This window comes from Xenopus laevis, chromosome 4L, assembly GCF_017654675.1.
Source record: "Xenopus laevis strain J_2021 chromosome 4L, Xenopus_laevis_v10.1, whole genome shotgun sequence".
In the NCBI taxonomy this organism is placed as follows: Eukaryota; Metazoa; Chordata; class Amphibia; order Anura; family Pipidae; genus Xenopus; species Xenopus laevis.
This window is the reverse complement of record NC_054377.1, coordinates 89561076-89581350: the sequence shown is the minus strand read 5'-3', so window position 1 is coordinate 89581350 and position 20275 is coordinate 89561076. Positions and strand designations below refer to the sequence as shown.

The following is a 20275-nucleotide window of genomic DNA, read 5'->3' as shown; positions in this document are numbered from 1 at the left end:
ACAAGTACCAGCAATCTTATCCATAGTGTAGGAAGTGTCTTGGGCAGGCAACAGAAAAGATTCTATGAGCTCACAGGGAAATCCATATGGGAGACAAATGTTTATGTGTTCTGTTTACATTAGTGAACACGACAGTTAGTAAATAGTTCCATGCGCTAGGAAAGCATTCCACGGTAGAAGTCACAATGCGGTATGGATTACTACAGAATTTGTAATCTGAAAATGTTAACATATGTCTATGGATAAATCTTAGCTCCATGAAAAAAGCATTGATTTTTAGTTGCACATTATTTAAGGCTTCACATACAGCATACCATCTCAGTGATCATTTTTGTAACGGTTAACAGAAAGTGATGACTAATGTGAATATATACATATATACACTAAAAGAAACTACAATAATATCGGTTCAATATCACAGTAAATATTTTGCAATCCCACATAATAAAGCTGTCACGTCGTGTGTCTAAGCAGCAGTCTGGCTTTTAAAGAAGCTCAAGTGGATGCAGAATTCTAGGATCTGACAAGCAGCTGTGTTTAGGCCAGGCGAGTTGACAGAACTATGCTTTAAAAAAAGGAATGAAAATTAGAGTCAGATGGGAAGTGCACTGTCAACTATACCAAGTGATTTGCTTTTTGCAAGACTTTAAGATCATCATCATAAGAAAGACGGAATTATTGAAGTCAGTGTAACAAAAAATATATTGATTCATTAAATTACATTTTTATTTTCTTTTTCTCATAAAAAGAATAATAATAAAATAGTACCTTGTACAGGTATGGGATCCGTTATCCGGAAACCCATTATCCAGAAAGTTCCGAATTATGGAAGGCCATCTCCCATGGACTCCATTTTATCCAAATAATCAAAATTTTTAAAAAATTATTTCCTTTTTCTCTGTAGTCAGTTGCTTGTACCAATTGGGTTTCTTTAATGATTACATGATTTTCTAGTAGACCTGCACTTTAGGAGAGAAATGCTTTCTGGCAGGCTGCTGTTTTTCCATTTCAATTGAGTGTTGTACTTAGATCTACCAGGCAGCTGTTATCTTGTGTTAGGGAGCTGTTATCTGGTTACCTTCCCATTGTTCTTTTGTTTGGCTGCTGCGGGGGGGGAAAGGGAGGGGGTGATATCACTCCAACTTGCAGTACAGCAGCGAAGAATGATTGAAGTTTATCAGAGCACAAGTCACATGACTTGGGGCAGCTGGGAAATTGACAATATGTCTAGCCCCATGTCAGATTTCAAAATTAAATATAAGAAAAATCTGTTTGCTCTTTTGAGAAATGGATTTCAGTGCAGAATTCTGCTGGAGCAGCACTATTAACTGATCCATTTTGAAAAACACGTTTTTTCCCCATGACAGTATCTGTTTAAGGTATGAAGATCCAAATTACAGAAAGATCCATTATCCAGATAGCCCCAGTTCCTGAGTATTCTGGATGACAGGTCCCATACCTGTATATGTAATAGGCAATCTCCAAACTGCTTAGATATTTGTCTTCATACCTTGAGCATAGATAAATTACATATTACAGAAGAAGGAAAGTGTAAATCACTGAGGTGCCACTCCAGTGATTGTAATGACTTACCTAATACCCGGGCTGATGCTCCTGTTAGCAGGAAGATCTGTGCGCGCAATATATGCAATCCTCTCCCTGCTTCTTCCTTCTTCATGCCAGGTGTAGTGATGGGTGAATTTGGGGCGTTTAGTTTTGCCGAAAAATGTTAGAATTTCCTGCGAAATTCGCGAAACGGCGAAAAATTCTGAAAAATGTTGCTGGTGTCTCGGTTTTTGACGCCAGCGTCTGTTTTTTGGATGCTGGCTCACATTCGGCGGCAAAAATGCGCCAGCGTCCAAAAAACAGCGGAATTCGCAAAACGACGAAAAATTCTGAAAAACTGCGCTGGCGTCTCGTTTTTTTGACGCCGGCATCCATTTTTTTTACACCAATGAATTTTCGCGCCGGTTTCGTGAATTTATTCGCCGGCTGCGAATCGTGAGAATTCGCCACAAATTTGCGTCTGGTAAGACATTCGCCCATCACTAGCCAGGTGTGTACAGTATGCACAGTAGAGTGAAGTTGAACTTTAATTTGAACATTAATTAAGTTACATTATTAAAGTGTGATATTTAGTAATGCCTCACTATAATCCTGGAATAGAGGTTTTTATCTACAATAAAACATATTAAAGTATGTTAATGAAAGCTATGATCATTCACTTACTACTAACCTAGTTTTAATAAATAAATAATATGTTAACACTTTACCAAAGGAGAGGGTTAAGATTAGGGCAGTAAATAAATAAATAAAAATAATAAAATGAAGTCTTTGGGGTATGAAAACACAGATGTTTGGCTCTCCTTCAAAATATATGTCCGTCAATGGTTATGGAATGTCAGTGGTTCAGATCTGATTACATATTTTGTTCATATGTGTTTCACTTTCAGCTATGCATGGGTTTGTATATGCTTGTTACATTTGTTTGGCTATTATTTTGACCTACGTTTGGAAGTAATTCTAGCTGTCATTTGACATACAGGTCCAACCACATGACAAATGTTATAAAGACACTTGACATGCATTTTCATAGTCCCCAGTGCAAACAGGAACTCACGTTGATTTCTACAGTCACAAATACTTATACAACCTCTTGCTTGTGTTACTTATTAAACACGATTTATTTGATTTTAAATCATTTCAGTGTATTCTGAGTCTGCCCCAAATCCAAGGGAAAACAGAAAAATGCCTGTGTACTGTATGTACTGTGTATATAAAAAGGAGAGCAAAGACATACAAGTCAATTGATGGACTCTGGTTAACAATTGTTAACAAATTAGCAAAATATAGTGCTTACAGGTCTTAGCATCAAAAAAAAAAGAAGAAGAAAAAATTTGGTCATATGTGGCATCTACAAATGTTTGAGTGTTTAAAGGGGTGGTTCACCTTTAACTTAACTTATAGGGGAAATTTACTAAACAGCGAAGTGAAGTGGCTAACGCTGGCGAAAATTCGGGTCTTCGAGAATTAGTGTTGTCCTGGCAAATTTACGCCTGGTAAAGTGTTGCGATGTGCGCGAAGCCAGCGCTGGCGAATTTCCGACGGTTAGTGAATTTGCCCCATAGTATGATATAGACTGCATAATTCTAAGCAACTTTTCAATTGGTTTTCATTATTTATTTTTATAGTTTTTAAATTATTTCCCTTCTTCTTCTGACTCTTCCTGGCCTTCAAATGGGGGACACTGACCCCGTCTAGAAATAAATGCTCTATTTATTGTTATTGCTACTTTTTCTTACTTTTTCTTACTCATCTTTCCATTCAGACCCACTCCTATTCATATTGCAGTCTCTTATTCAAATCCGTGCATGGTTGCTAGGGTAATTTGGAGCCTAGCAACCAGATTGCTGAAGTTGCAAACTGGAGAGCTGCTGAATAAAAAGCACATATCTCAAAAACCACAAATTATAAAAAATAAAACCAATTGCAAATTGTCTCAGAATATCACTCTCTACATCATACTAAAAGTGAACACAAAAGTGAACAACCCCTTTAATGTTTGAATGTTGAAAAGGTTGTTTGTGCAGAACAAGAAGGAATCATAATTCGACTTTTTGAATCTCATGTGGCATTTTTAATTCTTATTTTCCATCCAGCAATTTTTACCCAGTAAATAGGCAATGTAATTGAGAATCAATAGATTTTTTTATGTTTTGAGTCAAATGGCTGCTTTTAGTTTATTATCTTTATTATCTTGAGAGCAAAGACATACAAGTCAATTGATGGACTCTGGTTAACAATTGTTAACAAATTAGCAAAATATAGTGCTTACAGGTCTTAGCATCAAAAAAAAAAGAAGAAGAAAAAATTTGGTCATATGTGGCATCTACAAATGTTTGAGTGTTTAAAGGGGTGGTTCACCTTTAACTTAACTTATAGGGGAAATTTACTAAACAGCGAAGTGAAGTGGCTAACGCTGGCGAAAATTCGGGTCTTCGAGAATTAGTGTTGTCCTGGCAAATTTACGCCTGGTAAAGTGTTGCGATGTGCGCGAAGCCAGCGCTGGCGAATTTCCGACGGTTAGTGAATTTGCCCCATAGTATGATATAGACTGCATAATTCTAAGCAACTTTTCAATTGGTTTTCATTATTTATTTTTATAGTTTTTAAATTATTTCCCTTCTTCTTCTGACTCTTCCTGGCCTTCAAATGGGGGACACTGACCCCGTCTAGAAATAAATGCTCTATTTATTGTTATTGCTACTTTTTCTTACTTTTTCTTACTCATCTTTCCATTCAGACCCACTCCTATTCATATTGCAGTCTCTTATTCAAATCCGTGCATGGTTGCTAGGGTAATTTGGAGCCTAGCAACCAGATTGCTGAAGTTGCAAACTGGAGAGCTGCTGAATAAAAAGCACATATCTCAAAAACCACAAATTATAAAAAATAAAACCAATTGCAAATTGTCTCAGAATATCACTCTCTACATCATACTAAAAGTGAACACAAAAGTGAACAACCCCTTTAATGTTTGAATGTTGAAAAGGTTGTTTGTGCAGAACAAGAAGGAATCATAATTCGACTTTTTGAATCTCATGTGGCATTTTTAATTCTTATTTTCCATCCAGCAATTTTTACCCAGTAAATAGGCAATGTAATTGAGAATCAATAGATTTTTTTATGTTTTGAGTCAAATGGCTGCTTTTAGTTTATTATCTTTTCCGAAGATAACAAAATCAGGCAGATTACAAGCCCTATCCTGTCCTGTCGTTTTGTCCAAACCCCTCCTAATGTTGCCAAGAACCCACTCTATTTCACCACAGTGGTACAGGTAAGGGATCCATTATCTGGAAACCCATAATCCAGAAAGCTCTACATTAATTATAAATTAATCTACAATAGACTTAATTTTAAGATAATAATTCTACTTTTAAAAACATTTTAAAAATGATTTCCCTTTTCCCTTTCTGAAATAATAAAACAGTACCTTGGAAAGTCATAAATGAAACAATTGAAACTTTTTCAAATTATTTCCTTTTTATCTGTAGGTTGAACTCGATGGACGTGTGTCTTTTTTCAACCTAACTTACTATGTTACTATGTATGTAATATTAAAGGACAAAGAAAACCCTTATTAATGCTTTTGCCCATTGGATACAGACCACTTTGATGTAGCTAAGTTTATATTTCTGAAAAGCATCTTCACCATCATGCTAGTTTAACAGTCGTAATTGCAGCGACAATTTATGCCTTGACTTGCACAAGATGGTGGATTCACTGTCTGTGCTCATGCATCAACATAACCCAACAGGCAATGTAATTTGTAAACTGTAATGTGAACAGTGTGTCACCTAGGCAACCAGAGAAGGTTGCTATAGGCTGTGGGCAGACATTCAGGAGGTCATTGTTCCTTCTCTTCTGTCACTCAATCAGTTCTGCTTCCCTGGAAGACACTACTGCTCAGAATCACCGGTCTTGGTCTTGTCTTAAAACTAGGGTTGCCACCTGACCGGTTTTGACCCGGATAGCCCGATCTTTGGAAGGGCTGTCCGGATCAAAACTTCCTGGCCGGTTTTCCAAATAAGGAAAGCTGGACAAGACTATACCACCTATTCCTCCTCGTGACATCACTGCTCATGCCCCTGTGACATCACAGCCTGCCCCCCTGCCCAGACTGCCCATCCGATGATAAGGTGGCGACCCTACTCAAAACGCAACTTCATGGGAAGCTAAGATATAATTGATCCTTATTGGAAGCAAAGTAATCCTATTGGATTTATTTAATGTTTGAATGATTTTTTAGTACTAATATGGTGACCCAAATTACTGAAAGACCCCTCACCCTGAGCATTCTGGTTAACATGTCCCATACCTCGACATCAAATATTGGGATAAACAAATGCCTGCAATAATATCATGTCCATTTCCAAGGAAAATATTGTAGAGTGCTTGAGAGATGGTTAATTTGGTCCACATTTTAGCTAGGGACTCAGGACTGTGCTATAATATGATTACCAGAAGCCATCTGGGGTGTGATTTAGCCAAAGTGTCATAGTGTGATGTAATTGGGGGCATGGTTGGTTAGATGGCAGGAGGGCCTGTACTTGAACATTTTTTTGCAGGAAAAATTCCCCTAGATTTTTGGATGGGCTGTACAGAGAGATACAATAGAAACATACAAAAACAATTTGACAGCAGCTACCAACTTCCAAACTGTTAGTACTGTAGCTTGTGAGTCCAGATTTCTTTATTGCCAATGCACAGTGGTCAGGAACTGCTTGGGAACTCATTATTCTGCTGGAAAAAAAATAAGTCAAACATAGGGTTACATTTATAGCTTTAAAACATTAAAATTGCTTGTATTTATCATGTTTTAATCTGAATAATTAATTGGAGCCATCATATCTCTAAAAGGCCATTGAGTGTTTTTATAACCCTTTCTGAGTATAAGCCAAAAAATTCTGAGTTTCTGAGTAAAGCCTTTCAAAATAATTGGTGAAATCATTTTAAAACTATGTTAACTTGGAGGGGTTTAAGCCTTTACGGCTTATAGTTTCACCTTGCAACATGGCTTACTTCAGCTTGTGTATATTGTGAATATAAAAGTGAATATTTTTATTGTAGCAAACAAAACAAATGTCATTTTCTTGTATTATCTAAATCAATATCTAATGCAGAACTTGCTGGCATTCTCTCGCAGAGTGCACATGGGTTTGTATATATACAGTTAAAATAAAGGCTGCTGTTAGCCAGACAAAAAAGGAAATATTCTGTTTCTATAAACCTGTCAAAAAGATGCCAACCAGCACCCGTTTTTTGTTTCTTTATTTATTTTCCCAAATTAGAAGCCTGACTTTGTACATATAGAATAAGATGAGGTAAATTGGCTTTTCACCCATGCAAACCTTAAGAATGAATTCACCCATAAGTTATTGCAGCCAAATTCCCATGGACTGAGTTGGAAGCATCTGATCTGTGTCTGGTCATTAACAAGGAAAATGGACAGATAAATCAGTTACAGCAGCTGCTGCACTAAAGTGAGTCATGGCGAATATCACATTAAAAGTATGAGACCAAGAGTCAAGGAGAAGTAAAGATGATTAATGTAACAGGCGTTAAGGGGCTGGCATCATAATTGTACTATGTTATACTGGAGAGCCAGATAAAATGAAGCGCATGACAGAATAATGCATCTTTTTTAATGGATGAGTGTAGACTTTTAGGGGCCTATTTATTAAACCTCGATTTTTTCTGGTCAAGTTTTTAAAGGGGAAAACTCAACTTTTTATAGGGGAAAAAAACTAGAATTTTTAGAGATTTATTATACCCCAAAGCTGCTAAGAATCAGAATCTGAAAATACTCCAGCTAAGACCTGTGGAGGTCATGTAGAAGTTAATGGCAGATGTCCCTTTAACAATTTGAAGATGACGTGATTGGCACTGTTTTTTGTACAATAATCAAAAAAATCGTAAAATTCTGGCGTCAAACTCGAAAAATTTGTATGATTAGAATTGTCCCATTATTTTGTCAAAACTTTTCCTACACTGACTTTTTTTGAGCTGCTTATATGATAAATGAGTTAAATTAGTGGATGTGAGATAGGTCAACTTTGTTTTATTAAAAAAAAAATAGATGAATTTGAGTTTTAGTAAATACCCCCTTTAATGTTGTGTACAATGTACAGTAGGCATATTGTAATCCTGTTGTGGTGAAATAGCTCTCAGGTCTTTAGTACAGACTACAGAATACAAATGTGTTGTGCCATAATTATTAACAATAAAAAGCATGGCTAATTAATCAGAAAGTATGTAAATCAATAATGTTAAAGTGCCCCCAAAACTTGCTTTTTCACAAACTAAACCACAAGTTATAAAAATATGTACATTGGGGAGTAACGCATAGAAACCAATCATTGATTAACAACTGTGGGAAGAAGAAGAATTTAAAGGTATCCTGTCATTGGAAAACATGTTTTTTTCAAAATGCATCAGTTAATAGTGCTACTCCAGCAGAATTCTGCACTGAAATCCATTTCTCAAAAGAGCAAACAGATTTTTTTATATTCAATTTTGAAATCTAACATGGGGCTAGACATTTTGTCAATTTCCCAGCTGCCCCCAGTCATGTGACTTGTGCCTGGTTTTTGCACCAACTAGGAAAAATGCAAGTGCACTGTGTTGTTTTTTTTAAGCATAGGAATTTGAACTGTACCCATTACCTTTAGGTTGAATTATTGAACCTTTAACTTCTCCAACTAGTAAGCTTTTAATGATGAATGGCCTATGACTTACATTTTATTTGTTTTCATCTGTTGAAAAAAAGAGTTATCCCCCTGTATAGTGTATATAGTTTTATGATCCATTCTCTTGCTTGGCACAGGTAGTAATTTGGGAGATTTTGTTGCCATGGTATTTATTAGCTCAGCGGGCTGGAAGAATAATGCACAAATAATAATGCACAAAATCTCTCCCTATTCATTAGAAAGGCAATCTCCTGCAAGTGCTCTCATGTTAGGAAATGGGAGAGTGTCAACTTTTTGTGCCTGTGAATGCACTGCAGTTGCAAAAGATGTATCTTTTCTAATGATGCAGAGTTCTCTGCCTCTCACTGTACAATGTATTTAGGATGGGGAGATTTTGTTCTTGGGAGTCACTGTTGTTAATATATATATATATATATATATATATATATATATATATATATATATATATATATATATATATATATATACAATATCAAAACAGGGGGGTTGTGGGAGCACTCTAAAGGCTTTAAAGTATATATATAAGTATAATAAATGCTATTGCATATGTACCCAAAACAGGGGTTATTTTGTTACAAAGTTATGATCATAAAATTGATAAGCCACCATACCACGTCAAGGTAAACCCCGAATGGCGGTCCCTAACTTGTTAGCCCTATTATTTAGCCCTTAGTGAAAAAACAGCGTTCAACGGACATTGATTACAGGTAATGCTAAAATGCACATAAAATATAAAACAAGTTAGGGACCGCCATTCGGGGTTTACCTTGACGTGGTATGGTGGCTTATCAATTTTATGATCATAACTTTGTAACAAAATAACCCCTGTTTTGGGTACATATGCAAAAGCATTTATTATACTTATATATACTTTAAAGCCTTTAGAGTGCTCCCACAACCCCCACAACATCCACAGACAATGAGGGCAACCAGGTTGTGATAAACAGGCCACAGTTTTATTAACAAAATTGTTATTCAATATTATATTTTATTATATAGCTATTAGAATAACATGAACATGTTTGCCCACCAAAAACAGACTACCAATGGGGCTACCTGCCATGCCAGCCACCTGTCTCAAGAGCAATAGGTGGGTAAGTGGAGCAGGCCACCAATAAACCACCATACTGGTACCCTTGTCCGAGGAGACCATAATCCACCATGACACACTTGTGCCTAAAACCAGGGGCATAAGCCCCCCGCCCTGGCAAGCATTCCTTTGCAGCTGTGACTCAATCTATGCTGAACTCCATCCTCCCTATAACTTAACCCAAAAACTAGGGTGAGCAGGCGGGATGTTGCTCGTTGTCGTGCTGTAACTGGAAAAGGCAGGTAGTCCTTTCCTGTTCTCCCTCTATCTTACTATCCCCTCCTCCTTATTTATGCCTTCCTTTCAAGCTGACTTGCAATTAATCCATTGTTGACGCCACCTTCCTATTTCCTGCCTACCCTTTCTCACATAGTCAGGGCCCTTCCTTCTAATAAGTTTGAGCCCCGTTAATGCATTTTATTAAGCACCTGTACTAGCATGTTAGAGAGTTTCCATTAGGGCTGTAGCACACAGTGATCAGGGCAGCTAAAATGTACAGTTACCACTCTTTATAATAATACATCAATACATCAAATCAGTTTAGAGTTTTGGTGGGTTTAATTTGCAAACTTGATTAATTCAAGTAGTTTGAGTTTTTTTCCCCGCAAAACAAAACTCAAATTGCTCGAATTAATAGTTTTGTTAGGTTTTCAAGCAAAACCTAACAAAAAAAAACCCTGAACATCATGAAGGCTACAAATATCTTCAAATGGTTGGAGGGACCTCTGCCATTGACTTCTACATTACCTCGACAGGTTTTAGCAGGAGTTAATTAAGTTTTCCATAGAAAAAACTGGAATTGATCGAATTATTAGAGTATTCGAGCTAAACCCACCGAAAAAAAAACAAACATCATAAAAGCTATTCACATCTTCAAATGGTTTAAGGGACCTCTGTCATTGACTTCTACATGACCATGACAGGTTTTCGCTGGAGTATTTTTCAGATTCCAGATATTTCCAGCTTCAGGGTATAATAAATCTTGAAAATTTTGAGTTTATTTTACAAAAACGTGAAAAATGTTAGTAAATTTTAGTTTTTTTTTAACCTGAAAATTCAAGTTTTTTGACTGAAAACTACCCTAGAAAAACGCAAAGACGCAACTGGACCATTGATAAATAACCCCCTTATTGTTAGCAAATTTGACTCACTACCTTTTCTGTAAACTTGTTGGACTGATTGTCCTTGTAATTCCCAACAGGAATAGGAACAGACATGTGGCATACATTGACAGATGCTGTAGCTACAGGCTGCACTATTTATAGAATGTTACAAATGTCCAGACTATTGCTGCTATAATTTTTATAGAATGAAAAGAGAACTAAACCCAAATAATGAATACAGCTAGAAATGCTATATTTTATATCATGAACCTACTGCACCAGCCTAAAATTTCAGCATCTCTGTAATAGTAATGATCCAGGCCCTCAAAGGTGCCACAGAAGCTTCCCATCTTTGGATTTGTTAGGAGTGTCAGTGACATTTAGCTTTAGTTGAAAGCTAAGAAGCTAAACTGAGGGATCAATGCAAATTATGAAGCAGAAAATTAGGCGCATCTGTCAAAGAAGCTGATGCTACATGGCTAATTATTACATTGTGATGCTAATTGTACTGGTTTTAGAACTGCCATATAATGATAATCTGAATTAATTACTTATCAGCCTTGTATTGTGAATTTTATAGTATATATATATATTTGGTCTCTACGCTTAGGTAACTGAATCAGTTGAAAAGAAAATGGGGAGCAACTTGGAGAACATTTGGAGGCACAGGATTTCACTGCTAAAGGGCTGTGGTTGCCTTGGACTGGTATAGAAGCCCAAAACATAGGGGCACATTTACTTAGCTCGAGTGAAGGATTAGAATAAAAAATACTTCGAATTTAGAAGTATTTTTTTGGCTACTTCGACCATCGAATTGGCTACTTCGACCTTCAACTACGACTTTGAATCCAACGATTCGAACTAAAAATCGTTCGACTATTCGACCATTCGATAGTCGAAGTACTGTCTCTTTAAAAAAAACTTTGACTACCTACCGAGCACCAATGTTAGCCTATGGGGAAGGTCCCCATAGGCTTTCCTAGCTTTTTTTGATCGAAGGAAAATCGTTCGATCGATGGATTAAAATCCTTTGAATCACTTGATTCGAAAGATTTAATTGTTCGATCGAACGTTTTTTCCTTCGATTGTTCGATCGAAGGAAATTCGGTAAATCCTTCGTCTTCGATATTCGAAGTCAAAGGATTTTACTTCCACGGTCGAATATCGAGGGTTAATTAACCCTCGATATTCGACCAATAGTAAATGTGCCCTAATGTACAGCATTTCAACCCTACGTCTTTTTTAAGCTTTAGTTCTCCTTTAAATTAAACAGTATGGATATTTTTAAATATGCAAATTTCAGCACCTGCTGCCATTTGTGGTTAAAAAAAGTGGACTGACAGGGGCAAAAGTGAAGTACCACTGTGTAAATAGAAATTTAGGTCACGTGCTTCGCTATCAAAAATAACTTTCAAAATTATATGCAAAATAGACACCACACGGCTATCTTTCCAGAGCTATTTATATATGATTATTTTACTATTTTGTACGATAGAAACGAAAATCATACGGAAAACAAGTGCAGTTCCCCTTAGTAATTGTATTCCTAGATGTGATTGCTATAGATCTTCTAATAGCAGTGCATGTGTGTGTGTGTGGGATTTATAAGATTTAACAAAATTTAATGGCAGTTTTGATGATTTGATTTGATTTGCTTGATAAGCACATGTGTTTTTTCATAAAGGTATCCTTTTTCTGTCTTCCAGCTCCCAAATTTTATCAACGTCACTCTTCCCCCACATGAACAAGTAACAGCACAAGAGATTGATATCTACTTCAGGCAAGAACTGATCTACAAGAGAAATGAGAGGATGGCAAGGAGAGTGATTTCGCTTCTCAAGGAGAACAATGACAGAAGTTTTTTCTTTGCTTTTGGGGCAGGTAATATCACTGGATTTGTGTGCATACTAGGGCATGTTACATAAATATGGAAAAATTGCAATGGTGTTCAAATTGGTAATGCTTTTTTCTTGATATCCCCAAAGCAAAAAAAAAATGTTTTTTACTTCAAATCAATATTTAACTATTGATTACTATTTATAGTTATTACAAGTTATAGCAACCATTGGGTGAACACTTAGCTATGGCCACTCTGGTCTACACCATGACTTGATCTACCAGGTATTGCCCACAAAAATATGAGATATGTGTCTGTATACTGTGAAATTCAAAGCATCGGTGACCCTTGTTTGGTCCTAGTCTTGTCTACAGGTAACACTGGTTTCTAAGAGACTTATCTAAAGTCTTTTTGCTCTTATAGCAAGCAAGATTTCGGCAGAAGTAAATGAAGTAATGTTGGTATAATCCCTCCTACAATAGCAAAAAAGGGGTCATTCAGCCACTCAATGATTCCAGAAGGGCCACATTTGCCCTACAAATATGTGCTGCTATTTGGTTATCTGCCCCCTGAACTAATGGTCGGGGGTTGGTACACCTGGACCACCTTTTCAACTTGGTGAGTAAATTTACTTTGGTTTCATGTAGCTCCTTTCTTGGTTATTGTCCCTCCTAGCCTTCCTTGAGACTACAGTAGAAAGAAAGAAAGAAAGCCTTCAATATAGAACATAGCAAACCACAAACTTATATTAACAGTGATGGACACTAAATCAGAAATGCAATACATTCTTCATCAGTGCTGTATTACTATGTGTAATGTGAACAATCATTACATATGACCCAAAGCTATTTATATATTATGCAAGAAAATAGGAAAATAATAAGACCAAAGTTTGCCTTTAAATTGTATAATATGCAGTTTTCTTTGATTTATAATGAAAAGACTATATTTTCATAAACAATATTCATAAACATTTTTTGTTTCATCTTGATATGGATTAGGTAGATCGACGACGGCACCTTTTTGGGCCCCATCGAAACAAGTTTGTTATGGACCTGCTCATAGAGATGACCTGCTCAGCTAAACAATGAGCCACTTAAAGTGGGATTAAACCCTTACCCACTTCAAAGGCAGTAATGTTCTTGAAAACTTCTGAATACTAATCAGACAATCAGAGCTAACTGTAGGGAGATTATTCTCCAGCTCTTTGAGATGGTAACAGCCGTTAATCACTGGGCCACTGTCCCAGCTGGAGGTGTCATATGCAAATAGGAGTGCACGGTGTGGCTCATGTTATACATTTGCCGGATTACAGGACCTGACAAAACGCTTTCCCTTTCATCTCCATCCCCCCAGACAAAGATTTTTCTGTTCCCCGTTAGAAAGAAGGAAGCCGTACAGGCAAATCCATTAATATTAATTACATAATTCATTCAGGATACGTTCACACATAATGCTTCCTTTTAGAGTTTGGAGAGCGGACTGGCCATGTGTGATCCCTGCAGTGTCGATTGAACTTTTAGAAGAGCTTTCATTCAAACAGAAGTGAGAGCTGGCTTATAAAGAAAAAAAAAGCCAGACTGACACTTCCTACCCAATAGAGAACTAGCCTTGTTGTGCAAAGTAAGGATAGAGTTCCATTTAATGCGATCCAATCCCATTTATGCATTACTTTAAACATCTTGTATTTGTTCTCAGGCATTATAGGGAGTTAATTTAAATCTGAAATCTAATGCATGTTGAGGTATATTTTATACTTTATATTTTTATCAGCTGTAATTTTACTGGGCCTTTCACGTAAGATGTGCCACTGTCACTAATCTTCAATTGATCTCCAGGCCAACATCAGGTTTTCCACTATTTTAGTGTCTACCCATCTTCACCTCTTTGTCACTGATACTTTGTCTTAAAGGTGGTTTTGTGGGAGAAAAGCATGGCAGGCAGATGCAAATAGGTTCATTTCAGGTCTTCAGCACTAAATCTGCTGCTAACAGGATCACAACAAAGGCCTCCTGATGGCACATGTTTGGCATTCATAAAGCTATGGACTAGAAGGGTTTTTTGCTGCAGCAGTTTTGCCCTCTATGGGCATGCTAATACTTTTGGGATGATAAGTGTCTGTCAATGTATTTAAACATCTTAAAAGTTACACTCACCCTGGTTTTATAATTGGGAGGGGAGGGTGTGCTGCTTGCAATACTTAGCTTCACCTGTCTGTCTGTTCGGGGGAAGATACTGCATTGTACTTCTACAAGCATGCCCCAAGCCAATGTTCCTAGTGTTAAATATGGGCAATGTCTGTGTTAAATAAGCATTATGCCTAAGCCACCTGTCAGGCTTCTCTCAGATGTTTAAAAATTAGGTAAGCCTCATTATTATTATTTGTACTAATGCAAATAGTAATGTCAGCAGCGATATACCGTATATACTCTAGTAAGCTGAGTTTTCCAGCCCCCAAAATATGCTGAAAAACTCTACCTCGGCTTATACTCGGGTCAAGTGCAAAAACTGTCGCCGGTCATCTAAGAATAGTCGCCGGCGTCCAAGAATAGTTTCCAAGAATATTCGCCGGCGTCCAGGAATGGTCGCCGGCATCCAAAAACGAGACGCCAGCACCTCCATTGGGAGCAGAAACCCTCAATTTTTTGATTGAAACTTACCAGAAGCTGCTGCATTTCTCACCCTCGGCTTATACTCGAGTCAATAAGCTTTCCCAGTTTTTGGAGGTAAAATTAGGTACCTCGGCTTATACTCGGGACGGCTTATACTCGAGTATATACGGTAAATGTATCAAAGCTCCAAACATACTATATAGCAGTGATCCCCAACCAGTAGCTCGTGAGCAACATGTTGCTCTCCAACCCCTTTGATGTTGCTCCGAGTGGCCTCAAAGCAGGTGCTTATTTTTAAATTCCTGGCTTGGAGGCAAGTTTTGGTTGTATAAAAACCAGTGTACTGCCAAATAGAGTCTCAATGTAGGCTGGCAATCCACATAGGGGCTGCCAAATGGCCAATCACAGCACTTATTTGGCACCCCAAGAACATTTTTCATGTTAGTGTTGCTCCCCAACTCCTTTTACTTATGAATGTTGCTCATGGGTTCAAAAGGTTGGGGATCCCTGCTATATAGCATAGTCACTTAGGAAGTGCACCCACAACTTTATAACAACTTCCGCATAATGGATCTTTCTGTAATTTGGATCTTCATACCTTAAATCTACTAGAAAATCATGTAAACATTAAATAACCCCAATAGGCTGGTTTTGCTTCCAATAAGGATGAATTATATCTTAGTTTGTATTAAGTAAAAGGTACTGTTTTATTACAGAGATAAAGGAAATCATTTTTAAAAATATGGGATTATTTGTATAAAATGGGAGATGGCCCTTCCATAATTCGGAGCTTTCTGGATAACAGGTTTCTGAAAAATGGATACCATACGCGTGCAGGGAAGAATTTGCTTGACTGAGTTTAGCTTCACTTTTGTGATGTAAGTTTAACTTTTGGGTACATAAACTCTTGAAGAAAGGGATAAACATTATTTATGTCTCTATTTTTTACACATTTAAGTAAAAAAATCTTAAAAGAGAATATATCATCATGCTAATGTCGAGTACAGAGTGGAACCACTTGTGGTAGGAATTCCACGGAGCACTGTTTTATGCCTGTAAATTTTCCACCTCTCATTCTGACAATTAATATAGTATGCTTTACAATTCCCCAGAGGAACAGGTTTAAAAAGGAAGCAAAGTTTTAACACTCCATAAAGGATAGCTACTAAGCTGCGAGATGTTGCTCCAGCGAGAATAAACATTTTTTTGTTTTTTTTCTCCCCCAAGTCATGGACATTTTAAGACACTTCGTAATGACTTAGGAATCAGATTTTTCTTCCAGAAAAGACTTGTCATAGAAAAGTGTATTTAACTTTAAATTAGAGCAAAGACATGGAATGAGTCTGTATTATGAGTCTGGGCCAACATATTCCACCCAAACAAGCTGTGCAATGAAGTAAGGGTTTCAAGAAAGAAAATAAGATGTTTTTTGTAAATATTCTTTATACCAGTAATAATGAGGTAGAAACATGATGCAAAGAAGGGTCATGACAAATTTGACAATGTTCAGTATATAAGCAAAATGTAAGTCTGGATTTTTGTGAGGGAGAAGAACATTTCTCATACCTGTATAAAGAGATCCAACCGTACCTATGTATTAAACAGCAGTCTAGTTTGAAGTGCAAGTCATATTACAAGGTTGTGGATCCTCGAATCCTAAATGGACAAAAATTTGTTCAGACATAAGTGTCTACTTAATACAAGGTGGCTCACATCGATCAATGTAACCTTTCTCTGGGTGATTCCTAAATAAAGTTTCTGTTGCTGTGCTTTGGAAAGGGAGAATCGTTCTTGTTTTATTTTATCACACAGCCGTGAGTCATGTGTAATATTTTATTCACAATGCTGACTACAATATACTCAGCTTTTAAAAGAAAACAATCTTTAATGTTCGTAAATTGGAATCGTAGCCAAGAACACTTAAATATTAGAAAGGAAATTAATTTTCTGGCACAGTACAGCGTGCTTAGATCTTTAAACCTATGCTACACACAGCTTGCCCCTGGTACATGTCAATTTTATGTGCAAATAATGTTAAAGGAATACTTATGGCTACAGGGACCAACTCTGTTTGGATTTAAAAGGAACATCAAAATGTTAAAAAAAAAAGGCATCAGGGTAGAAAAAAGGTGAGGATAGAAGCAATATGCCGTTCCACTATTTAGTTTAGCTTTTCTTGAGTAAATGCTGAAAATCCCTCTCCCTTTTTCCACACAGAGCTAACAGAACACTAACATAAAAGGCAAGTGTGTCTTATAGGAAGGAACATTTTATAACACTCAAAAACATACATGATGTCTGAAAACACATTATACAAAATCCTCTAAAATACCCACGGCCATATCCCTTTGGGCAGAGACACATGCGAAGATTCAGGAAGATTAGTCGCCCGTCGACAAATCGCCTCTTCTTCATGTGACTAATCTCCCCAAACTGCCTTCCCACTGGCTAGAATATAAATGAAAAGGAGAGGCGATTTGTCGCCGGGCGACTAAATCTCCCCTAATCTTCATGTGTGTCTCTGCCCTTAAGTCATATTGAAACAAACAAACAGACAGCATCTTGAACGTGATGGTCACTAAACAGCATACATCAATCTAAATGACAAAACAAACCTGGTATTGGTATTTTTTCAGTGTTTTAAGTAGCCTTTAGCAGTACAGACTCCATGTTTGCGCTATGTGCTATGCCAGTGTATTCTGTAGCAAGGTTATACAAGTTAATCCTCTGTCAAACTGCAATATACAGAGAAGGAGTGTTTGAAGTAAAAACGTTGCTATTAAGCATTAGAAGAAGGAAATCTGGGCATCTTTCAGTCGGTGGCCATTCAGTACAGAGGATTTCACCCAATTGTGAAAATTATACAGGCAGGTGATTTCATATGGCTCCAGTAGACAGCAACTGGGAGGACTTTAGAATGCTGCATTTTTAGCCTGTAGAAATATGGTGGGCAAAATGTCTAAATCCTACCTGTTCACCACTTGCAAAAAAATTGAAGAATGAAGAAATAAAAGCAATTATTAGACTAAACATGAAACTTAAAAATGGACTGAAATCAAACTAAAACCTGTGGATCATGTCTTGTTTAAAATAAATTCAAGGGATTCTGCCTTTTTAGATCTCTAATCAGTAAAATGGGTCAGAGATTGTGAGCAGCCCCCCATTCTGTTTTTATTACAAACCCCTTATTTGTTAAATTATTATAAAATGCTACTTGATGCTGTATGAATAAATTATGTCTCACACAGTGTTCAAAGTTAAAAAAAAGAAAATGCTGTAATCAGAGATTTCGTTGCACTTTGCCTGCTGCATTGGGCATTGTGCAAATAACTGCAGGCCTCTGTGACCCGTTTCAGAGTGCAAAGACCTGCAGACTGCTCTTTGAATCTAGTGCAGACTAGCTAAATTCAAAAGGTGCATTCTTCAGCCCCCCTGTCCCCTTATCTGCCCTCAAGAATCACACATAAGGTGGGAGTGGCAGGATATGCAGCCCACATCGGGGTACTGTCCTTGTAAGGATAGGGCTAAGCTGCATGCCCTGGCCCTCCTCTTTGCGTTTTTGGTCGGCGCTTCGTGCAATGATCAGCAACCCAAAGGGCAGCAAGTGCTGAGTATATGAGCACTCTTGCACCTCTTAGCACAACCCCATACTTCTTAGGTCTGGCATATACCTGTACTAGTTACATCAAAAAAATAATAAAAAATTAAGGATAGTGTGCCTTTAATGAAAAAGAAAGAAAAAGAAATGACCCTTTGCATTGCACCTTCCCATCCATGTGTTGTGAACAAACAAATGAAGTAATAATTAAAACTTAACTTTTAATATAACAAATAAAATTATGTCTAGATAGCAACATTAAAATGTTGGTTAGGCAGGGGGCTGATTGACTGATAAGCCAGGGGTAGGAGGGATAAGGTCACCTGAGAGTGGCTGTTGGTTGGAGCAAATCACTCAATCTTTGCGATTACTTGACGATTAATGCTATTGGAAAGGTATCAATTCCCCACATGCCACCCCTTCTCCCACCTTAGGATCCCTCCCTTCAGGTCTACAATCACCCAGCAGGGTGATTGATATATTGAGGCCTAAAAAGCAGCCTTAGTGGCAAGCGGTTATAAATTGTAGTTAGCAAGTTTGTTCGCCCCACGGATCATCCGATGACCAACCCCTTCACCCTCAAGACGTGCCCTCCCGATCCGTTATTCCCAAGCTATAAGCGTTGTCCCTATCCGACGCCTGCCTAACCAAAAACTAAAATTGCGCCTGACGCGCGTTTCGCCCGTTCAGTCACGGGCTTTGTCAAAGGCATATATGGAGAGCCGACATTGCACCTCTATTTGTAACCGCAAGACAGCCGGTACAGATTCAAATGGGCCAATCAGAGAGCGTATTGACGTAATTTGCGTCACGTCTCAACAGCGAGTGAGCCTGCAAGGCGTCGCAGGGGAATTTTGCGTCATAGGCAGAGGGTTTGTCCGATACTGTCAGAGACAGTTCTGCCTGTAATGACAGATCATCAGTTCTTTCCACAGGCATCCTGTTAAACGTTACAGTGTATCATATGCAGTTTGGATTGCCAAAATCGGAAACATTCTATACTGTCAGAAATAATTCTGCCTATAATGGCAGAACATCAAATCCTTCCACAAGCACCTAGGCTGAATGCAACAGTGTATCACATATAGTTTAAGTCACAAAATCAGACACATTATATAAAGCTCTGTACCCAAGAGTAGATAGATACATTTAACTGTTTGTGCCTTTAACCAACCTATAATAATAATAAATAATTAGTGGCTATATAAAATTGTTTAGCAACTAGACACTGATATTCTTACAGTATGTGTTTTAATGAGGTTTCATTTTCTGTTAACCACTATAATACTATCTTGAAATGTCTTTCCTTTCACAAAATTAACTTTTCTAGCGTAACTGTAGAACTTTTATTGTAAAGGACAGATTCTAAAAGCTTCAGTTTCATTTTCCCAGCTGTAATAACATTTAAAACAAACAAAATACATTGAAAATTAGGTGTATGAAGGCGTGCTGGCATTTAATGCTCCCAGGCTTCCTTGCATGCTTTTTTTGTTGCACTGTAAATGCCCACGTTTCTCCTTTCCATATACTTTGCTCTTAGTTTCCTGCCTTGCTGTTCGCCAACTTGGCTTTTCCCCAACTTGCCATGTACTTTCTTTGGAGTTGTGCACTTAAGAGGAATAGTTTTCTGCTGATCCAGCCTTTTCCCTGCCATCAAGCAAGAGACTTTATACAATAGTTAATGATAAAAAGTGGTGCTAGTAATGTACAGTCTTTACTGACATGTTCCATGACTTATTGTAAACTGAGGGACTTGATACAAAGG

The 20275-nt window shown here is 37.4% G+C and overlaps 1 protein-coding gene across 1 annotated transcript in view; it reads left to right on the top strand.

Annotated features, from left to right (window-relative positions):
• Window positions 1-20275, top strand: part of trabd2b.L (Trab domain containing 2B L homeolog) — a 170847-nt gene that overhangs the window by 85477 nt on the left and 65095 nt on the right. Inside the window, exon 4 of the mRNA XM_018258396.2 lies at window positions 12170-12344. Coding sequence (XP_018113885.1) covers window positions 12170-12344 — 175 coding nt within the window. The remainder of the gene's footprint in view (window positions 1-12169; window positions 12345-20275) is intronic.